This window comes from Olea europaea, unplaced genomic scaffold (genome assembly GCF_002742605.1).
Source record: "Olea europaea var. sylvestris unplaced genomic scaffold, O_europaea_v1 scaffold355, whole genome shotgun sequence".
Lineage (NCBI taxonomy): Eukaryota > Viridiplantae > Streptophyta > Magnoliopsida > Lamiales > Oleaceae > Olea > Olea europaea.
In genome coordinates, this window is record NW_019254664.1 from 249,701 (window position 1) to 274,023 (window position 24,323).

The 24,323-nt window shown below is 34.0% G+C and overlaps 3 protein-coding genes across 3 annotated transcripts in view; all 3 read right to left on the bottom strand.

The window, feature by feature from the left end:
* Window positions 1-1,644, bottom strand: part of LOC111386424 (pentatricopeptide repeat-containing protein At1g64100-like) — a 25,198-nt gene extending 23,554 nt beyond the window's left edge. The window contains exons 1-4 of the mRNA XM_023010889.1: window positions 1,264-1,644; window positions 467-665; window positions 267-394; window positions 46-125 (exon numbers count right to left, since the gene is read on the bottom strand). Coding sequence (XP_022866657.1) covers window positions 46-125; window positions 267-394; window positions 467-665; window positions 1,264-1,644 — 788 coding nt within the window. The remainder of the gene's footprint in view (window positions 1-45; window positions 126-266; window positions 395-466; window positions 666-1,263) is intronic.
* Window positions 1,645-4,648: 3,004 nt separating this feature from the next.
* LOC111386435 (FHA domain-containing protein PS1-like) lies at window positions 4,649-9,449 on the bottom strand. Its single transcript, XM_023010900.1, has 6 exons — window positions 8,791-9,449; window positions 8,131-8,339; window positions 6,107-8,029; window positions 5,672-5,801; window positions 5,212-5,591; window positions 4,649-5,112 (listed from the first exon to the last, which is right to left on the bottom strand). The coding sequence occupies exons 1-6, from the start codon at window positions 9,113-9,115 to the stop codon at window positions 4,837-4,839; spliced, it is 3,243 nt and encodes a 1,080-aa protein (XP_022866668.1). The 5' UTR covers window positions 9,116-9,449; the 3' UTR covers window positions 4,649-4,836.
* A 523-nt stretch (window positions 9,450-9,972) lies between these two features.
* LOC111386417 (transmembrane protein 18-like) lies at window positions 9,973-15,297 on the bottom strand. The gene is made up of 4 exons (XM_023010881.1): window positions 15,007-15,297; window positions 12,208-12,313; window positions 10,608-10,756; window positions 9,973-10,412 (listed from the first exon to the last, which is right to left on the bottom strand). The coding sequence occupies exons 1-4, from the start codon at window positions 15,145-15,147 to the stop codon at window positions 10,317-10,319; spliced, it is 492 nt and encodes a 163-aa protein (XP_022866649.1). The 5' UTR covers window positions 15,148-15,297; the 3' UTR covers window positions 9,973-10,316.
* Between the last annotated feature and the right edge of the window lie 9,026 nt (window positions 15,298-24,323).

Below are 24,323 nucleotides of genomic sequence, written 5' to 3' on the forward strand. Positions count from 1 at the left end.
GCAGCACTAGCCCTTCCAATGTCCATGTCCATGAAAGACACGTACTCAAATACTAACTCCTTCAAAAACTTCAAGTCTTCTGCTGAGGAAGTAGCAGGACGATCAGATGGAGCAGGGCTAGACGTCTGGACTTGTCCCCAGGAAGTGAACAAGTCTTGGATAGAACGCACAATCCTGTCAACATCCTGCAAAGAAGATTGCCAACATTGGAAATATTTGTTACAACGAATAAATTGGAATAGGAATGGAGCAAAAAGAAAAACTACCTCGTCGACAATCGTAGAAGATGGTGCACCCTCAGTCAAACTGGCCACCAACGACTCACCCATTCGTGAGGACTTCCCCTTGTCCGAGTGAGAAGACGTTGCCACAACGGGCGGACTCATGGGAGTATCTGCAAAGTTCAAAGAGCAACCAGTCAGAAACCAATAGCACGAGCAAAGGTAAGACATCAAAACTGAATTACCTTCTGCTTCGATAATTGGGGGGTCAATGCCCTGGGAAGAAGGTGGCTCATTCATAGGTTGTGGTGAAGAATCTGGAACTGAAGATGTATCTTTAAGCATGATCCCATCATCAACCAGTTTGGGTGAAGCAGCCTCAACAGAGGATGATGGGGCAGGATTTGGTAATGCCAAGGCCTTTGAAGGGGAAGCTGAGTTTTTCTGAAAAGTCCAAAGGATCATCAATACACAGAAAGTTTTCAAATGGGGAAGAGCATACTTATAAATAGACCAATTTAATTACCTTCCTTTTAACGATAAGAGGGACATCATCATCATCGTCATCAACATCATCCTCCAGAATGGGAGATGCTGAAGCTGGCCGTTTGCGGCTTGGAGCACTCTTGGCCATAGTTGGCCTGGCAGGGAGAGAAGAGGATGGACGAGCAGATTGCTTAGTACGACGAGAAGGAGAGGGGTTCCGAATAGACAAAGGAGTGACCAAAACAGGAGGAGGAGAAGAAATACTCGGTAGAATCGAAGTCAGTCTGGAGCGGGAGAAACTTCTACAGCAAATTCAGACTAAACTCGATCACTTGGCCAAGCAGAATCCAGAGCTTATGATCGTAAAGTCTGACCCCATTTATTATTGAAAAGAAATAGGCTACATAATAAAATGAATAAACGAGTAGATATATGTATTTTCTTGAAAAGAATGACTAGATATCTAGAAGAATCAGGTACAAAACGATAGCACATCCATGGTAAAAACCTATCGTGTTGGAGTTTCCATTCAATTCTGATCCAACATTTCTGATGCCTGTGGCAAGCAGTGAACCAACGAGGTGTGCGCAACTTCATCTAACTTTAGTCCTCTATGGGATATGTGATCCCACAAGTTAAAAGCTTCTTCTACTTTCCCTTCCTTGCAAAACCCGTTTGTCAATGTATTATATGTAACTGAATCTGGATCCATTCCTTTGCCAATCATTTCGCTCAGAAGCTTATTTCGTATGATCCAACTTGAATAGCCATCAATAACAACTGCGTATGTTATCTTATTTGGTTGTACATTGCATGACAACCTTTCCTGAAAGAGACTCTTTATTTCATCTATCTGACCTAGCTTATAGAAATCACGTATAAGTGCAGTATAACAGAAAACATCAGGTTGCAAACCTTCATTTTTCATTTCATCCATAAGATGTTTTGACCCATCAACAGGTTCCACGTATTAGAAAAGAATAGGTGGGACACGAAGATGAAATGCCTTTGCTTCTCATTTCATCACGAAGTTTAAGGGCTTCTATCCTGTTTCCTTTCATAGAGTACGCCTTAATAAGTATATTATATACAACAAAATTTGGTTCAATGTTATGTCTGAGCAACATCTTGAAGAAACTGGTAGCCTCCAAATCTTCCTTAGCATTGTAGAAACCATCTATCATGAATGTTGGAAATAAGATCATTTCTTTGGCATTCATGCCAAAGTGCAACAGCTTCATCCAGTTTATGTTTACTACACAGCCCATGCATCAGCAAAGTGTACGTAATAATATCAGGAGAAATTCCTTGCTTAACCATATCTTCCTTGAGATTAAAGCCTCTCCAATTTATCCTCTTTGCAGCATCCATAAATGAGTGCATTATATGTAACGATCCAATCCCACACCGCTATTTAACATATTTTTTAGTAGCATTTTAGTTTTTTGTATGTTGCCTACCTCCAGAGTCCACATATAAGTGCATTTGAGGTCACTGTATTGGCTGCAATCCCTAAATCTAGTAGCATATATCATAGCTCCAAAACTTCTGAATGCTTACTATTCTTGCAACACCTATGGATTAATGTTGTTAGCAACCTATCATTTGGCCTCAAAATCCCAGTTACCATTAACCTAGTGAAATGCAATGCGGAGTCTAATCTTGAATACTTACACAAACCATGAATAACAAAACCAAATGTACCTGGGTTTATACATTAGACTTTCGATACCAATTCATGCTAGATCAATTTGATTATCCATATAGAGACCATTAAGAAGTGTATTAAAAGCAATGTTTTAAAAATCGGACGGCCAGTTCAACCTAAAAAATTGGGAACCGGTCCGGTTTGATTTTAAAACCCTGTAGCTTAAAAACCGCATAGGATCCTGTCGGGCCGACTGGGTTATATGAAAACCGCCACGCTCTACCGATTTATAAGGAACCCGTGCAATTTAAACCCATATTTTTCAATTTCCACTTTCATTTCAATTTAAGCAGGCTTCCAATTTCTCTCTTCTTCCGTGGGCCGCATCCATGGATTGAATAGATTCCAAGTTTCTCTCCTCTACAGGTTTTCAATTTCTATCCTGTTCAAGATTTAAAGTTTCCAAGCAAGTTTATAGCTTCTAATTAAACACCGTGATTTTGATTGTATTCTTTTTTTCCCATAAAGATATTGTTGACACATAAAAATTCAGCCCAAGTCGAACAGCTCAAGGAGTAAAGCCCAATTGGAGAATCCCCAAAACAGACAGCCCAAAGAATGAAGTTCAATCAAACGAGTCAAGGTGAAGGCCCAAACAAGAGGCCCAAGAATGCGGTAATGCCATCGCCCAAGTTTGCAAGTCGCTCAGAATCTGAACGAACGAGTGTCATACGGTCGCCCAGAGCTGTTGTTCTACTCTCGCCCAAACCTTCAAGTCGCCCAAGGTGTCAATAAACATAACGCATCGTGATTATCAAGGAATGCAGTTATCAAGGAGGTTGTTAAAGTAGCCTTATCACGTTCCACAACTCAAGGAAGTCAATCGAAAGCAGTTGGACGATGAAAGATAATGGCAGCAGTTAAAAGGCGGTTTCATGACAAAATGGCCACTACAAAGAAAGTGGGTAGTTATAGGACGATCAAGCAGTTTTCAGAGTAGTTAATCACAAAGAGATCGTCTATGAGGTATAAAAGGGAGAAAAGGCGTAGAAGCAAAAGACCGAATCCAAAACTCTCGAACAAGAGAATATGTAATTTTCATTTCTTTAGCTTTTAGACTTAAATACTTTCCTTTCTGTAACTCGTGTGCTTGCGCCCCTTGGAGGCACGTTGTTTTTCGTTTCCAATTGTAAAGTTGATCGCTAATAAAAGAACACCCCTTTTTGGGACTTTGTCTCAAGAGGTTTCGTCCCTTACACAATCGTCTGATCCCCTTTAATTGTTAGCGAGTTAACCCGCGCGAAACAACTATACTATTTTCTGCCATATAATCCCTAAATTCTCACAAGAGATATGCGTCATTTCGATCTCAGTAAAATACTCTTTGAATTTCTCAAACTTACCCAACTTTCGAGCTCTTAGGTAAATGTATTCGAATTTAGAGCTATCATCTGTATAGAAATACTAGTGACCCCATCTTACAAGCGTACTCGCGTAAGAATTGCAAACTAGTAATAGTTCATCCTCAAACATATCAAGGAAACCATCCCTTGCTAGTCTATTGTATCATGTTAAGGTTAATATGTTTAAATCTAAGATGCTATAGCTATAAAATCAGTAATATAGTACGACTTTTGTTTATGATTTTCAGAATTAATATTTATTTTCTTTGTCAATTAGTTCATCAAATGTGTGATCAAATCTGAACTTTCTTAATTAAAATTCAAAGCATATGCCGATTATAAAATAATCGTCCTATTAAACCTAAAATACGAATAACTTTTCGCCTCATTAGCGGACACAATAATCTTGTCCTATTAAGATGAAATAAACATGTACGACTAATAAATAAAAACAAAATACTCCTACGCTCTTGCCAAAACTACTGTTCATGTGCCAAAGATGATTTTCAACAAAATAAAAAATATCGAAATCCATGTACCTACAATTGTTTTAACAAAACAAATATGGGTTTGTTTAATTTGTTGATAGTGTCTATGTGACATTTTGATGATTTGTTTTACTATTTCTTTTACAACCATACTATCATAAAGTTTGACACATTGGTTGACACAATACACTCACATCGGAGGTCGGCATTATTTCATTCGCGCGGGACCCACACGTGGCTGTGAGAGTGGTGTCATCCTTTGGGTCAAACATTATGTTCATTTGGCATTTTCCTTTCTTTTACTTGAGGAAATGCGGAGTTTGATAAGTATTGGGAGTGGTTATGTTTGTACAAATTTCTGTCACAATGTAAGAAAAATAAAGTTTATCTAATAGCAGAGACAACCAGACAAATTGTAACATCATAATAGCTGAAGCAACAAAAAGCACAAGTAATTTCCATAGTAGCAAGGCCTTGGGAAATTTTTAAGTGCCAAAACAGCATTTTTCAATGAAATGAGAAATTGAAATCCTGAACTGCTATAAAATTTCTTGAAAGAGGACAGCAGCCCTCACGATACGCCATAACTTTTATTGGACATGAAAAGTAGAATTTACAGCTAAGTTGTTTAGCTGACTCTTCTTGAAATTGCTATTGTGCATTAGTACAAGTTTCAAGCCCTTCACACCTTCTCCAGATTTTGACAGTTTCTTCGAAGGTCCAGGATAATATTTATCCTTAAGAACAACATCGTCTACACAAGTCCAAGTAGCTCCTCTCGGAGAGCTGTCCTTGTACAAAAACCTGTCGGAGAATGGATTCACTAGACTTTTGCGGAATTCCTCTGCTGTTTCACAAATTACACCCTGTAACAGACAATAATATAAATCCAACAGTTTAGATCCAAACGAATAAAAGCAATGGAGTCAGGGGAGAGAACTATTGTGGATTGTGTCTTATCTTACTTCTGACATGGCTTTGATCTTGAGAGTAACATCATCACTAAGAAGGACAAGTCGTCCATCGTTCCTAATTCGTTTGAAGAAAAGAGCACATTCAAGGATATGATCTTCTGTGGTAGGTGTAACAATCTCCTGTATACTACATGGAGAAAACGGAGATGTGCCAATAGAGAATACACCCTTCTTCTCCTCACAAAACCAAGATAAAGGAGAAGAAGGTGGGGTTGGTGCCACTGGTCTTTGTTCTTCAGCCGAGCTCTGCACATGAATCCACCTTTCTGCATTCTTCATACACTCTTCAATCCATTGCAGTGCTGCAGAAACCTCTGTTGTCCGTCGAAAGAAAGTTCCTCGTCTCAACATGCAATCCAGTTCCCTTATGACTAATATTATAAAGGAATAATCAAACTTCATAAAAACGTAAAGCGATATTATCTGACAGTATTATAAAGACGTAAATTACCAATTCTAGGTACTATCAGTCCAGTTCCTTTGAGACCTTGCAAAAGCTGCAACTCCTTCCTTGACTTTTTGTTTAGCAAACACGCAACGTCCACCACCATGGTCCACCTGTTGTTGTCCTCCTTAATGGTCTTTGTTGTGCAAATTCATGTAAAAGAAGTATCAAATCCATAAATATGATCTAAAAGACATAAAGAATAACCAACAAAAAATTCCTGAAGAAAGATAAAAACAAATATCTTTCTTCCTAACGACACTTTTCTGCACATAAAGAACTTACGTACATTCTAAAAACATTTTTCCGCGCATGAACATCAAAGTCCAACAACAATGTTACATAACTGCAATTATTAAATACAACAAACACTGGAAATGTGTGATAAGATATGATTCCTTGAAGTAAACAAAGAGAAAATAAGAATTCTATGGAACTTACCTCAAAAGGATAAATGATCTCTTCAACTCGAACAGAGTTGATAGAAATGCCACTTCTCGTATTGGTATCAAGGTCTGAACCTTTTGACTTAGTCTTACTGTTACTCGTGGTGTTCACAAGCAGAGATTGCAAAGGCTTTCTATCTGCTGTAGCATTCAATAAAGCCAACTTCTTCTCCAACCCTGCATAACTTTTGGATGCGGAATTCACTAATTTCTGTTTTTGAAGAACCATCAGACTCTGATTTTCTTTATCCAAAGAAGGCGGCATTTTGTTCTCTTGGTACGTGTTACAGTTGACAACTGTCTTCAATGGTGATGATCGGTATGACTTCGGATAATCAACTTCTTTCAACTTCCCCGCCTTCTTTGTGTACCTCAGTCGAAGTGTATTCGGAGTCATATTCTCTTTGTCTGGACAGAAATTTTCTTCTTCATCTTCGTCAGCACAAGAAAATAGAGTCTGTGAAGCTATGTCACTCCTTGAATTCTCTTGGTACATGTTGCAGTCGACAACTTTCTTCAGCGGCGATGATCTGCATGACTTTGGATTCTCAGCTTCTTTCAAATTCCCCATCTTCTTCATGTACTTCATTCGAAGAGTATTTGGAGTCATATTCTCTTGGTCTGGAGTAAGAACTTCTTCTTCATCCTCATCAACACTAGAAAACAGAGTCTGTATAGTTAAGTCACTTCTCGGATTCTCCTGACCTTTGTTCTCTGAGGACTGAAGTACAAGAGAATTGGAAGAATAATTCTCCTTGTCTGGAGTAAAGATTTGTCTTTTATCTCTGTCACTTCTCGCAAAAGGATCGTCAGAAACTGATCCCCAAATAGGTGATTTAACTTCAGAATTGTCTGGAGTGAAAATTTCTTCTTCATTTTGATCTAAATGAGCAAACAGAGTCCTGGAGTTCTCCTGATTCATGTTCTCCAAGGACTGAAGGATAAGAGAATTGGAAGAGAGATGCTCTTTGTCTGGAGTATGTTTTTCATCACTATCACCCCTAACAAAAGCATCTCCGAATGCTATTTCAGTTTGTGAATATTCACAAAATGGTGATTTTACTTCAACATTGTCCGGAGTGAAAACCACTGCTCCTTCATTCCGAGATACACAAGAAGAAGTGCTCGAAATGAATTCACTCCTCGAGTTCTCCTGTCCTATGTTCTCAAGGGACTGAAATAGAGGGGAATTGGGACTAAAGATCTGTTTTCTATCAAAGTCGCCATTAGCAAAAGGATCTTCAGAAACTGATTTAGTTCGGGCATATTCACAAATTGGTGATCGAACTTTGGAATTGTCTGGAGTGAAAATTTCTTCTTCGTCTTGGTCTACACAAGAAAATAGGGCCCTTGAAACAAATTCACTCCTCGAATTCTCCTGACCTTTGTTCTCCAAGAACCGAAGGAGAGGAGACTTGAGAGAGCAATTCTCCTTGTCTGGAGTAAATAATTGTTTTTTATCAATGTCTCTACTAGCAAAAAGATCTTGAGAATTTGATTCAGTTTGGGAATATTCAAGGATTGGCACTTCAACTTCGGCATTACTAGTAATCCTTGCACTCTTTCCTCTACTCCTGCTTATTTGAATCTGCACACTGGCCGGTTTACCCCTTCTTGACCAAATGTTTGACGCAGATGTCTTCTCCAATTTCACTTCAGATGTATGAGACACTTCCGAGACAAAAGGCATATCTAGTGTGCTGTTTTTTTCATGGTCCATTTCAAGTGAGCTCTTGTTCTCGGCTTCCTCTTTGTCATAGAATGTATCATTCATGTCTTCAGGCATGGGAGGTGCTGATGGACTCATCTTTTGCACAGATGAAATTGGGTTTTCATTCGAAAATAGGAGCTGTAAACCTTCCAAAATATCAACCGAACTCTGAATTTGATCGTCTTCTCCATACAAACTGTTCTCATCCTAGAACACGAAGTTGTAGAAAATAAAAAAGAAATTCAAATGTATGATCATAACGCTATCAGTATAATAATATTCTTGCAGGTTGATTTCTTGAAATTCACCTGATATATTCCTCTGTGTGTTTCATTTACTTCATCTAATGTATCCAATGGAAGGACAAATGGGTTGTCTAAATCATAAGCACGTGCAACTGGAAGCCAATGTAACCTGTACAACCTACGAGATCCCCCGAGCTGCATTGTGTCACCTTCTTTCAACTCTACCATTACCCCGGGTTCAATTTTCTTTCCAGAAATCCAAGTCCCATGTACTGGAATATAAAACCCCATGAATCAGTAAATCCAAGAAAACCTCATCCAATTCAGTCTCCAGTCACACATTACAATCACATAAATTACATAAACATATTCATTGCCGAGTTGATAAAAAAGCAACTGTGCATCCAACTCAAAGATTGAGACTCAAAATTATTAAGTATTTTCAGCAAGAACTGATACCCAAGAAATAAGAAACATACAACCACAGAGGGAAAGTAATTGTCAGATGATAAAAATACATAAACAACTAGACTATTTACAAAATCATAATCAAGAACAATCAAGATTCAAGAGTTTATCACCTTACCATATAGAAAATGTCACCAAACATCATCATATGCACATCAATATGATTTACATTTTCTGCACATCAACACACACACGATCCAATGCCAAGAACCAAACCCCTAATCAAAATTCAAAACGGGTTGGAGAGGATTATACCAGAATACAAGTCGATGACAGAGAGGGAGTACAAGGAACGGATGGAGTGAATACGAAGGTGGAATCTGCTGATACTGGGATGTTCCAAAGTGATATTACAATCGGGATGCCGTCCAACCAACAATGTTTCTTCCTTTATTGATTCTTTCCCATTCTTGGAATTGAATTCCACTGAAGAAGAAGGGATTGAAGGTCGCTTGTTCAGGATATAGATATTCTTCAGAATAGCATCGTTCTTTAGCACTGTGAATACTGGGATTTTCCTCTCCTCTGACTTCATCTCTGATATGGGACGATTCAGTAGTTCTCCTTGACTGTCTGCCATTGCCAGAGAAGGAGGGGTTCTTCCGTTCTTGTTTCAAGTGAATAGGGAAGTGACTTTGGGGGAATTTGAATGAATCTTGAAAATGGTGACCGTTTACATATAGGACTGTTTTCTTGACATGTTTTGTCATGTGAAACGGCTATTTTTAATTCAAATCCAGAAGGTAATAAAAAGTATTTCTTTGATTTGAATTTTTCTTCTTTTGATTTTTCTCAATAATTCCAAGATATTGTATAAAAGCGGGAAAATATCATTTCTAAGTCAAGTCGAACCATATAACACAGAAAGCTCCCTCCAGAGCAAAGCAAGCTTAATGATCGAGAATTCAATAGTCGATTCCGTATTCATTAATCCAAAAGGTCATGATGCAAACATATCTCTACAACTATTTACAACTGATTGAACTCAATAAATATAGAAGAAACTGAACCGGGTCCAAAGTGACAGTGGGTAGTGCAACAAAGCTACAACTACTGTGTGCTCCGGGAGGGGATAATGAATGCTAGGGTGAGACCCCTAGCTCCGTTCCTTAGAACTCGCCACAACTTGTTAACGAAATTTGAGGCTTGGCATGAATCAATGGGCCAACAACTTTGCCCCCGTTTGGCACCCATTTTTTTTAAAGTACATTTTTCTCTCTCTTCTTTTCAACCACACATTCTTTATTAAAATAATATTACACATAAATAAAAAACTTTTTCTTATTTTTCAACTACACACTTCTCATCAAATTACTATTCTAAAATGCATTTTTACATAAAAATGTCTCTCAAACACCCCCTTTATCTATAAATGTTCAAAAATAATCAAACTTCTAACCATTTTAAATGGACTCGCCAAAAATTACCAACCTTCGATAAATTTAACATCTCGCATTGAATTCATATATATTAATTTAAAATGCCATCACCATAATCACTAACACTCAAAATAATAAAATGGCGAAGACAATCGAATTTTGAGCCAAAAATGGTAATTTTTTTCATTTCCTTACATAAGCATATGGTTCATCGAAATGGTAGATAGTATGTCCAAATTAACTCATGATGAAACTAATGTTATACCAAGAACTGATCCTTCGTCTCATTTCATACCAAATTTCTCCTGAAATAAGACAGCAGAGTAGGAGAAACAAAAAGCACAAGCTTCCGGTGAACTTTAACACTTGAACCGAGGTATCTTGATATAGGAACAGATCAGTTCAATCCTCTTTGCTACGAGCTAGTCTTGTTCGATGTCTGAGTTCAGCCCTTTTCCATCTAACAATCAAATGACAAAGTGAAAATAAGGTGTTCACCTGCCAATAGAAAGTGAAGCATAAATTGCTCAGGTGAGAAGGCGAGAAACCATCAAAAGAAGAAAAAGTGCACATTTGGTACAGAATATTTCAGCTATTAAAACAATCTTAACGCCTTTTTCTTCATTAATACTGTTCAGTAATATTCCATCTTCTAAATTGAACATGCCATTTTATAGGTTATTGAACACGGACCAGGATTATGATTGCAATCACCAACAATGGCCCCGACCAGAGTGTGGAGAGAAAAAGTCCACGTGAGTCAAAATAATTCTGGCCTGCGAAGTTTTTCCAGTTTCCAGCCAAGAAACTATTAAGCCTCTCAGCAAGATAAACTCCTGCCACTGCATGATGATGCTACTGCATAAGTAACTGCATTCGGAAATGTATCTATATAGGCCTATTTGATCCACATTATTTGGAAAAAATACATTCTTGAACAGTAATTTGACATCATTTCAACTCCATATTGTTCAATAAAATATTATTACACGCAAATCTAAAACTTTTTCTTATCTTTTAACAACACATTTCCCATCATTACTACTCAAAAATGCATTTTTATAAAAATAATGTGGCTCAAAACAAGGGCATAAACTGCAATTCAGGTTGCATATGCAAGATAACTATATACATGTATTCCTTCTCATACAGGTTCTAATAGCTCATTAAGTATAAAATGTCTGAAAGGGGTATTATCCTACCTTGCTCATGTATAAGGTGTGATTAAAGCATCTTCGATAAGAGTTTCTTTCAAAATATACTTATTTCTTTAAAATTAACTTTTTACTTATTTCTTAGCCAAACATGCTCGCACCCAGAGTAGGCAATTTGGCAGGATATACCTTCATGTTTTGCTTCCATCCAGAGGTGTTAATTGATATGAAGAACAATATCTTATCATTTTTTTTTCTCCAGCGTGCAGGGTGGGAACAAGGCGAATAACAGTATCTTTTTCCTGTTTCCAGTGATGATGAGTGTACTACACCCTCTTCTACTTTTACTGAAATTTCGAGTGCTAATTTTCACTTTCAAGTGAAGACATGAGGCAGCGAAATATGGGTCATTAAAGGGATGCATGATAGAGTACCAGACACGATTTGGCAGTACAATAAACAAAATTTTGATTAATTTTTCTTTTGTAATATTGTCCTATGTTATCCAGTCCACCTTACCAAAAGTACCTCAAGTGTATTGTTTTCTCAAAATGGCAGCAACAGTGATTTAGTACTGCCTCCGCAAAAGCAGCTATCATCTTCTCCAACACCGTATTTTTTAAAATTCGTTGGTATGCTGAAGCTTGAGCCTGTTTCCAATTGAAACTGCAGCATTGTCTCTTCAGTCTAATTACTGGCTCCCTTGCAGCAGGGTCTGAGGTTTCTCTATAGAGTACTAGAATTTGGGAAAACTGTATCCAAGTTTTGTAGCAATACAGATCACACTGAATCCTTAAAAAGACATCAAATCTTAATGAACTGAGTGCATGTTCGGCTGAGCTTAAGAAATTTTCTTAATAATAAGTTTTAAAATAAATAATTTTCTTTTATCAAAGTTGGAAATAAGTTATATCTTTCGAAAATAACTCTACATCATTGTCAAAATTAGTAATTTATTTATTTTTCACTCATAAAAGAAAAGGTAATATATCCCAACATGTTCAGAAACAAAAATATATTTACAAGTAACTTAATGTTACTTATAAGCATAGCAAAACATGTTGTGTATGCATACTTTTTAGCACAACTTCATCAACAGGCAAGCATGAGGAAAAAGAGTTACAGCAAGATAAACATACATGCGAGAAGGAACAAGCACATCTGGAAGTTGATGTTCTTCCTTGAAACAAGAGTTAGTAGCAGCAAAGCCACATGGAAGGAGAGAAGACATATCAACCAAGGTTCCTGCAGTCAAGAAGTTTAAAGATCAGAAAGACTAGCAAAATTAAAGATAAAGTATCACCCTGAACAGATATAACACCGGATGAATGATAGAACAAAAACGCTAAATTATGGTCTTCCAAATGTGGCTATAAGTCAAATCAATATCAGTTTTCACTTTATTCGATTTCAGCAGCCTCCATTTATGTCATCCTATCTCGTAGCAAGGAAGTGAACAGGAACGGAAAAAGAGAGGTGGAGAGGAAGATAGAGCAAGGAAGGGAAAATTAATATTATACATAAAACAGAAGAAAACTGAAGTGGTAGAAAATAATGGAAGAGATTCCTGTGAATGGGTTCTAGAAAGAGAGTTCCAGCAATCATCAGCTCTATTATTACAGCAGGGAATTCTTTTTCCAACAGAATAGACCCAATTCATACCTTGTCTAATAAACAATTGAACTTAACAAAAATCCCACTGCATTTCGGCTATCTTTTGTTATATTTTTCAAAATTAGTTGATGATTAATATGATTAAAAAGGTATAAAATCATTTTTTTCCAGCATTACAAATAAAACATTTACATTCTATTTGGAAATGCTTAAAAGAAAGCTTTTAAGCAATCTGTCCTTAAATGTCCTCTTTATATAATATAAGAACAAGGAGAATAGTTTAGAAATTAAATGAGCGTGTAAGCAATTTGGAAAAGAAGGAATAGTAACAATAATTTTTCTGTAACTGCTTATGAGCACTTTTAAGTACTCATTGTTTGAGCAGATAACCAATGCCTTTAAGTGCATATAACTTGATTCAATGAATTACGAGCTCCAATCCAAAACAACCTCTTAATCATAATCACTTTTGGGACGATCTTTTCTAACTTCTCCAAGAAACTAGAAAATGGTTTTAAGAGGCATGAACCAAACATGATCACGAAACCATTAAAACATTAATTAATTTTTTTCCAATATTCACTTAATCAATAATCATGTTCAGGAACATTCTAAAACTAAACTAAAGGACTCCCCCATCTTTAAGTTCAAGCACTGTTTTTCTTATATGTTCTAAAGAGAACTCCTAGAGCCAATAGCATTCGTTGACTGCCTAAAACGAAAACAACAGCAAAGGTTTCTATGTTTACCTTCGTCCAATTTTTTTCGGGGACAAGAATTAGGAATGTTATAGATATTAACATCTAAAGGATCCTAATGTCCATTCTTTCAGTGTAAACAATGTAATATCCTTTCAAGGGACTTGTAAAAGTCTCATCACGATACTATGATGGCATGCAAAGAACATAATTCCAGATACCAACTAATGTTCTCTGCTGGATCTTTTCATCTCGACACAAGTTTCATTCTAGATCTGCATTTGACTGAAAAAATTTCCCCGGACCACTATCTGTCCTGCCAACAAGAGCTCCTCTGCTACTGAATATACAAATATAGTTGATTAACACAGCAAATCCTTTCTTCCCTCTTTCCGAAGGAGGAGGGCCTTGTTTCCCATGGCCGAGAATGCAAAGACAACTACACAAGATTTCTTGGATGGAAAGTTATTTCATAGCAGTTGCAACTGGGGCAATTTCTTGGATGGAAAGCATAGCTAACATGCTTCCACATTCAACCATAAGATTTATCTCCATAGCTTTTGTCAGTATGTGATAACTTGCATGTAATTATGTTTCTTTTCGTTCCAGAATTCAAAAAAATGGCCAAGTGCATTCAGGCTTGTTTCAAGGGAGGCCTCATACTTCGTCCAGGTTGGATTTTCTTGCTACACTCTTAGTTACCATTATTACACACCATTTTCTTACCTTCATTTTCGCTCTCAAATAGACAATTCACTCCAACAGACTGGAAATTTAGATTGTAAAGCTCGAGTGATGAACTTCAGACCATCAATTAATTTTCAAATAGGTCAAAAATTAATTGTAGTACTGTGCCACATACTAACTAAATATATAGAGACAGCACTTTCAACAACTATCTGAATAACATATATTCGTGAATACTATTAAACAATAATTCCATAACATTTTGTTCCCCTTTTATTTTTACAACTGTTACTTTAGTAAGATGCTTCTATTTCAAAGAACCGACTTCAAAACAGGTCTAACAGTCAGCCTTAAGTTTAAAAGAAATATAATAATAACATGAAACCACAAAAAATAAAAATAAAAACAAAAAACAAAAAATAAAAAAGAGAACCGGATTTATGAACAAAATATGATCTAATGTAACATTTTCTAAGATTGGTTGTTTATAATTCCAATTGTCAATTATTTCAAGAAATAACACAATTTACTCCAAAGTCAAACCCTACAAAGTAAAAAGGAGCAAAACTAACATACTACGTACACAATGATGCACTATACATCTTATAAGGAATCTGCTCAAGTTTGAAGATATTCCAATCCAGTTATCAAATGGGTTCTCAGTTATTCAATTTTATTCATGAACAAACATTTAATCAAAACCCATAAAATGGTAAATACATAAAAGAAGGGGGAAAAATCAATACACAATCAAAACACGTGAGCATATATACACATGATTTTATATATTTATAATATGGTTCCTTTCCAGTCCAAGTATCAAATGGGCTCTCAATATATTCAATTCTTTCGACAGACAATCACACACGTGCCCATATATACGTAGGAGATTATAGATGCATATATGAATCCATAAATGTCTGTTTATATGTATAATACCTTCCAATCAATGGCATGGAAGAAGCCCATGAAGTTTTCATAAGCAGGATTGAGTCCAGAGCGGAGTTCAGCCGTCAACTTTTCCACTAGATCTGACATTTGGTCCATGTGAGCATTCAGAGCAGATTGCAATTCTTCCATTTTTTGTTATTCTCTTGATCTCGATTTAAATCTGGAGACTGGAATGGCGAAATTGTCTACTTTATTCTTTTCTCCCGAGTCCGGAATACTCTAGGAGACGCTTCAAATTAATGGTCGCTATTTGTCATTTGCACCTCTCTTTTTACTCGCAAGTGAAACTTTTTAAGCTTTGCCAAACATTTCCTAAGCTTTAAATCATTTTTAAATATGGACTTTCATTTAAAAAGTATAGTCAAACAAAACATTAGTTTTAAAAGTCCATAAACTAAATTTTTTGGGTAAAAGGCCTAAAGACATGGAAAATAAAAAAATATAATTTGTAAATGACTAAAATGACCTTACATACAAAAAAGACATTACTGTCCTAATTTCCTTTTGACCCTAATTAAATTCTACATTCCTTCCATTTGCTCTTCAAGAATCGACTGTAAAGGGATGCAAATCCTTTTTTTGTTATCATCATTTTTCTCTACTTAATGAAATCATAAACTCTACATTCCCTTTTCCTTGAACACTCATTTGGTTGAAGGGAGTAATAAAATCTTGCAATATTATTGTTAGGCATTTGGAGAAGAAGGGGGTGTTGTAATTTTCAATTTTTGGGTTATTTTCTTTGTCCTTTTTTTGAATAATTTCTTCATATTGTTGTATATATGTTTATAGTTTTTATTTGTGAACAATGATTTTGAATTAATTTTATCATTAGATTAGAGTTTTGATATTGGTTACTTTCAAACCCTTTTCTCATTACTCATCATTTGTATCAGTTAAAATAAAATGTAAGTTTGCAAAGGCATGTTTGACTATTCTTTTTATTGTTCAACCGTAAAATATATATTTAATTTTCGTCTATACATAACGACTTACATGTCGTTTTTTGCAATTCGTAACGAATTACATATCGTTATCAATATTGTACAATGTTTGAAATTTGATGAAATTTTTATATTGAATTACAGCTAAGGACACCGCGAATATGGTATGGATATCAGTTTGTTTTTTAATTGAATATAAGCAGTCGGTTGAATGTGTTTAAAAATGAAAATATGCAGGGAATAACAAAGAAAAAAAACCTCTATTCTTGGTGCGAAAACTATTTCTTATGTGGAATTATATGATAAAGTGAAAGAGGTGTTGAACATCAATTCACAACTGTTTCGAAATTTAATTGGAAAAATCAAATGATTAAAGAATCTATTCACAACTCAAATGGTTACGAGTACAGTCATAAAATATCAGTGAACTGCATGTTTTTATTCCTAAATAAGATGGAACAAATCAATACCTTGAAATAGAAACCAGTACCTTAGCTTCTGTTGGAGCATACTCTTTTATTATTTCATTTATATTCATAATGGATAATTGATTTGGAATTATTTCCTGCAAATTACATAATCATCGTGTGTGTTATCTTGCTCATTTACTTGATTTCAATATAAAAATTCAGAAATTTGGATGTTTACTTTGTGATTTCGTACTACAGCTCTCTTGAGGGACATGCTTACTCAACTTTGCTCTAAGAGAAATTAGACATATCAGGTTAAATATTGTGTCAGCCTTTCCCATCCCCGGCCCAAAGAAAAATGGTGAACGTTGTTTTTTTCCTTTTTCTTTAGGTGCTACTGGTGGATGACTTTTTTAGATAGAAATAATTGGTCCAGCATTTTAAGCAACTTATTCCTTTAGTTTCATCAAGATGTAGGTCGAAAGTGTGTGTATATATGTGTGTACGATAGAAACTATAATGTAATGACTGGCTTATATACTAGACGAACTTCCTGGTTTATTATCATAATTCATAATCCAAGTTCCTAAGTTTGTGACAATGCTGAGATTATAAATGATCAAAATTATTCAATAGATCCATAAAGACTATATTAATCGACCGTTCATTTCTATTTTTATAAATTTCTCCCAGAACATTCTTGATTCTTAAAGTTCTCGAGTAATAATCTTCTGAGATTAAGGTTGTAATATTGTCCTGACTTGTAACTTTATAACTTTGTGCTTACTCGAAGCACAAGATGATTTATTAAATTTTGTAGTCATTGTGCTATTGAAATGCTTTTGTACTATTGAAATGTAAACGACGTTCATATAGTTACTGTTTATGTAAATGCACTCAATCTAATGAGTATATAATTTTCTTCCTTCTAAAACAAAGTGTTTAAGATCGTTGTAGTACAAAAATGTATTGATTTTAATTAAGACATTGAAGTAGTTCTTGAAGCACAAAACGATATAGATGTCGTTTCAATAAAAAAAAGTAGAGTGAATAACATAACGATATTGAAATCATTCTTGTAATAAAAAATGATTTTTATATCGTTCAGTATGAAATACACACTGCTTAACTTATTTTGGTAACGACATAAAAGTCGTTATGACTATACATAAACAATATATAAGTCGTTCTAGTACAAAAATGCACTCATTCTAAGAATGACATTGAAATCGTTCCTGAAACTCAAAACGATATAAATGTCCTTCCAATAAAAAAAGTGCAATGAACAATGTAACGATATTGAAGACATGACGGGTAGTTGTGTACGGCCAAATCTACTTTTAGCCAGAACGATATAATTATCGTTTTATATGAAAAGAAACTGTATCTATGTCGTTATACTTGTAATTTGAATTGAATCGATTTCAAACTATTCAAATTTGTACTAAAACGATATGAATGTCTTTACTTTATTTGTGATTTTGATACATAACGATATCATTATCATTTTAGTACAAGTTTGATGACGTCGATATCGTTTTAGCTTAAATCATAACTAAAACTACATACTTATCGTTTCAGTTAAAATAAAACGATAATTATATCATTTCTACTAAAAATAATGATTCGATCGTCCACGACCACCATACATGTATCTGACGTATGTTGGATGATCAATATATGTAATTAATTGGGTTCGATCTCACTCAAAGGAAATTATGAGAACATTTTTGTTCTCGTGATTGTATACCATTTTCGAACAATTCTGACAAAAAATATCTTCGTTCGCTCTTTTTAAGTCATTCGAACGGTATCAACCTACTTGATGACCTCTTTCGATCGTCTTACGTATGTTGAAAGCATGACAGATGGTTGTGGACGGTCAAATCGCTATTTTTATCCAGAACGATATAATTATCGTTTTATATGAAAAGAAACGATATCTACGTCTTTATACTTGTGATTTGAATTGGAACGATTCCAAACTCGTCAAATTTGTACTAAAACAATATGAATGTCGTTACTTTATTTGTGATCTTGATACATAACAACATCATTATCGTTTCAATACAAATTTGACGACGTTGATATCATTTTTGTTTAAATCATAACTAAAATTATATGCATATCGTTTCAGTTAAAATAAAACGATACTTATATTGTTTCTGCTAAAAATAATGATTCGATAGTTCACGACCACCAGACATGCATCTGACATGTGTCAGATGATCAAAATAGGTAATCAAGTGGGTTCGATCTTCTTCAAAAGAAACTATGAGAACATTTTTGTTCTCATGATTGTATACCATCTTCAAACTATTTTGACAGAAAGTATCTTCGTTTACTCTTTCTAAGTCATTCGAGTGGTATCAACCCACTTTATGATATCTTTCAATCATCCTACGTATGTTGAAGGCATGACGGGTGGTTGTGGACGGTTGAATCATTATTTTTAGTGAGAACGATATAATTATCATTTTATATGAAAAGAAACGATAACTACGTCGTTATACATGTGATTTGAATTGAAACGATTTGAAACTTATCAAATTTGTACTAAAACAATATGAATGTCGTTAATTTATTTATGATTTTGATACATAATGATATAATTATCGTTTCAATACAAGTTTGACGACGTTGATATCGTTTTAGCTTAAATCATAACTGAAATTAAATACATATCGTTTCAGTTAAAATAAAACGATACTTATATCGTTTCTACTAAAAATAACGATTCGACCGTATACGACCATCAGACATGCATCTGACATATGCAGGATGATCAAAATAGGTAATCAAGTGGGTTCGATCTCCCTAAAAAAAAACTATAAGAACATTTTTGTTCTTATGATTGTATACCACTTTTGAGTTATTCCGACAGAAAGTATCTTCGTTTGTTCTTTTTAAATCATTCGAGTGGTATTAACCCACTTTATGATATCTTTCGATCATCCTACGTATATTGAAGGCATGACGAGTGGTTGTGGACGGTCTTTTTTTTAGAGAGAACGATATAATTATCGTTTTATATGAAAAGAAACGATATCTACGTCGTTATACTTGTAATTTGAATTGGAATGATTTCAAATTCATCAAATTTGTACTAAAACGATATAAATGTTGTTACTTTATTTGTGATTTTAATACATAACGATATCATTATCATTTCTATACAAGTTTGACGATGTTGATGTCATTTTAACTTAAATCATAACTAAAACCACATACATATCGTTTCAATTAAAATAAAACGACAATTATATCGTTTATACTAAAAATAACGATTCGACCGTCCACGACCACCAGATATGCATCTGACATATATAGGATGCTCAAAATAGATAATCAAGTGGTTTCAATCTCCCTCAAAAGAAACTATGAGAACATTTTTGTTCTCATAATTGTATACCACCTTCGAACTATTTAGACAGAAAGTATTTTTGTTCGCTCTTTTTAAGTCACTTGAGTGGTATCAATTCACTTAATGACATTTCTCGATCATTCTCGTATGCTGAAGGCAGAACAGGTGGTTGTGAACGCTCGAATCTTTATATTTAGCTAGAACGATATAAATATCGTTTTATATGAGAATAAACGATATCTATGTCGTTATCACTTGATTTGAATTGGGATGATTTCAAACTCATTAAATTTGTACTATAACGATTTGGATGTCGTTGTCTTATTTTGTGGGTGATGTGAACTCGGTAGTAACGAACACTAATGAACCCACAGAAGAATGACACAAATCCCAAGAAAGTAAAAAAAATCAAAGTTTAGGACTCAATTCACAAATTTACGGACCAAACAACAAATATTATATTAAACTATTGACCTTTTGATTACGAAACTTATAAATTTAATCCGGATTTGGATTTAACCCAACCAATTAATGAATCAAACAACCCTAAGATAACAAAGATACGGATGACCTTTTGATTACACAATTAATTGAATCTTACCCGAGTTGTTAAACGCCACAAGATGTTGAATCTTGATAAGTCAGATTTGTTCCTCACAAGAACAAGGATTGGAAGCAAAAGCCTTTCGAATTAATTTCTTAAATATCAAAGTTTTGGAATACAATAATGAAATAAATTTCCTATTTATGCTAAAGTCTAGAAATATGGAAAAAAAAACTTGATTTAAGAGTCCTAAAATAATAAACTTGCCAAAAATAAGAAATTGAGTCAAAATAGGATTCTCACGAGAAAATTGCAACTTTGGTCCCGAAGTATACTATGTGGCCGACTTTGGCCTAACTAGGATCATATCAGTGGGTTTACATAAAGATAATAATATCGTTTCAGTACAATTTTGATAACATTGATGTCGTCTTAGTTTAAATTTTAACTAAAATGATAATTATAAAAATGACGATTCGATCGTCCATGGTCACCTAACATATATTTGTCATACGTAGGATGATAAAATAAGTCACTAAGTGAGTTCGATCTCATTCAACAGAAGAAAGATAGTATCTCCATTCTCTCTTTCTGATTCATTCGAGTGCTATCAATCCACTTGATGCCTTCTTTCGGTCATCATATGTCGTTCTAATTATTATTTAAACTGTAATGATTTCAAACTCTTTAAAATTGAAAAGAAACGATGCATATGTCGTTCTAGTTATTATTTTGTGCATAGGGGAAAATTTAAAAATCGTTATTAGAATAAGAGTATTTTATACTAGAACGGCATCAACTACTTTATGTGTCACCGGATCGAAGTGTAAATCATTACATGAATATGCAAAATATTCACATTCCGAACATGTATAATACGTAAACTTGAAAATTATAAAAAGTAACGAAAATATGTAAATTTCAATTACATTTAATATCGTAGTCATAACGTTTTAGTGTAACCACTCCTGAAATGATATATAAGACTTTATAGTTACGATTGAATACGAACGATATCATTGTCGTCGAAAATTATATTGAAACGACATAAACATTGTTTACTTATTCCATAGCGTGCGCCAAACCTTTTAAACAATGAAGCAATGTGTGTTCGATATCGAAACGACATATACATCGTTTTTTATATTTCAAGAACGAGTTCAATGTCATTATACAAATCAGTTAAGCGGAGTGTATTCGATGTTGAAACAATATCGAAGTCATTTTATGTTTCAGGAACGATTTGAATGTCGTTATGCAAATCAGTGAAACAGTGTCAGCAGTTCATTTCCATTCCACATTTTTATGAAGTTGATAAGTTATATTTTAAAATTTCTTTAAACTGTAATATCTTGGTGCTGGCTTATTCGAATTGACTTTTTCTGAAGTCGAATAGTTCTTATTAATTAAAAACTTTAAAATGAATACAATATCGATATACTACATCGCTTTTTATTAAGATCTAATTATTGAACTCTAAATAAGATAGAAATTTAAAAATTATTTTTTTGTCCATTTTTTTAAAAAATAAAGATAAAATTTATTTAAAAAGATTTCGTGTGTTATAATAGGTGTCTAATGAAGAAATGACTTAGTAATTGTTTTTGACTAATTGCTAAGTCGTGGATAATGTTAAAACTTTAGGTGCACCAGAGATCAATTACGAAGAAGAGTTTGAATTCTAAGGAGAAGATGATTTTGAAGGGGAAGATTTTTTGAATTTAAAGGAAGAGAATGCTGTTAGAACATGAATGCGTATTTATTAGAGCCTACCCGATGATCGACTCGAAAAAAACCACCAGGTCAATGGTTCAACCGGTGGGTTATTGTTAAATTCTAATTTTAATTAAATTTTATTTTTGAAGTGAAAATGAAATAATTTTTTGAAAAGTAAGATATATATTTTGCTCATAAAAAATAAAAGATCATCATTTGTCATAATGGTTGTGGAGTTAAAATATTTTCTTGTCATCTAAGGTTCAAGTCACGGCTTCAGCAAATTTAGAAAAAAAAACTCCAACCCCTTCTTCATTTTTGTTTTACAAGTTAAGGGTAAATAAATCTTTTGACACTTTTAAATAATTAAAACTCCTTTTATTTTTATAATTTTGGTCAAAGGCCAATTGACAAAATGTACATTAGGCATGGCCATCCCAACTCATTTTCCATTACAAATATGATTTGTGTTATAAAACTAAAGGGAAGAGAGAAAATAAGAGAAGAAATAGAGAGTCAAAATTAGTATGAATCAATGCCCTATATTTATAGGGTCCAAAATAAGAGTTACAATTGGAATAAATTAGATCTTTTAAACTAAATAAGATTTTTTCATGTATCATGATAACATTAAATAATCATCAATAATTATTTCATTATTTTACAACACTCCCTCTTTGATGATTATTTGTACAATAACTGTCTCGTTAAAAACCTTGTTCAATAAAAATCCAATGGGAAAAAAATGAAACAAAGAAAAAAAGAGTAAAGTTAATTGTCAATATTTTGGAGTATAAAGAAAATGTTGCCTCATTAAAACCTTATTAGAAAAATCAAATGGGATAAAACCTAGACAAAGGAAAAAGAGTATAGCCACTCTCCTGATGAAAATCACTAAAGATCTTTGAGTCGATGTATTTCTATCATTTGAACCAATTTAATGAATGTAGATGTTGGTAATGTTTTGTGAATAAATCGGCCACATTGTCACTTGTGCGAATTTGTTGGATATCGACGTCGTCATTCTTTTGAAACTCATGTGTATGAAAGAATTTTGGAAAAATATGTTTCGTCCTTTCACCTTTGATATAACCTTCTTTAAAATTGTGCAATACAAGCTGCGTTGTCTTCATACAAAATTGTTAGACTATCTTTTATTGAAATTAACCCACATGATGGATCATATTTCTCAACCATGCACATTTTTGGCCTGCTTCATAGATTGTAATAATTTCAGAATGATTTAAGGATGTAGCTGTCAAGGATTACTTCACAAATCTTCATGATATAGCATTTCCTCCACGTGTAAACACATAACCTGTTTGTGATTTAGCTTTATGTGGGTCAGATAGATAACCTGTATCGCATATCCCACTAAAGCAGATCCCGACTTTTGAGAATAAAATAATCCAAAATCAATAGTATCCTTTAGATAACGAAAAATATGTTTAACACTATTCCAATATATTTAAGTTGGTATAGAGATATATCTTGAAAAGAGATTTATAGAAAAAGTTATGTCGGGTTAATGCAATTTGCAAGATAAGTTAATACTTCAATTGTATTAAGATATGGTACTTCAGGACCAAGAACATTTTCTTCATCTTTAATTGGACGAAATGAATCATTTTTTCACGTCAAGTGATCGAACAATCATAGGTGATACCAATAGATGTGCATTATCCATATAAAAACGTTTTAAAATTCTTTCTGTATACATAGATTGGTGAACAAATAATTTATCTACGAAATGTTCAATCTGCAATCCGAGACAAAATTTAGTTTTTCCCAAATCTTTCATCTCAAATTCATTTTTCAAATAATTTGTAGTTTTGTTGAACTCTTCACGAGTTCTAATCTAATTTAAATCATCAACCATAATTGTAAATTCAATATTTTTTTTTATGAAAACACATGGACGGACATCGTCATTTTTATAGTATCTATTCAACAAATACTCGCTAAGACGATTATACCACATGCGTCCAAATTGTTTCAATCAATATAATGATCAGAGAACATGGTTCTCGAGTATGTATCATTTGAGTTATGCTCAAGCATATTAAATCTTACAAAGATAACATTAAGAGTCATGCCAAATGAGTTGGCTATCACTTATTTCAAATTTCATATATCGTCAAGATAACATGATATAGACTCATGATTTCATTTAGGACAATCTTTACGAAATTCACTATGTTGAAAGTCGTGCATTGCACATTACGACTTCATTTTTCTCATTTCGTTTACGTATAAGTATATACCTTTAGATTTTCGGACCACAAGTCCAAAAACTTTATATTTTTCTAGTAAATTCAATTTAGAAT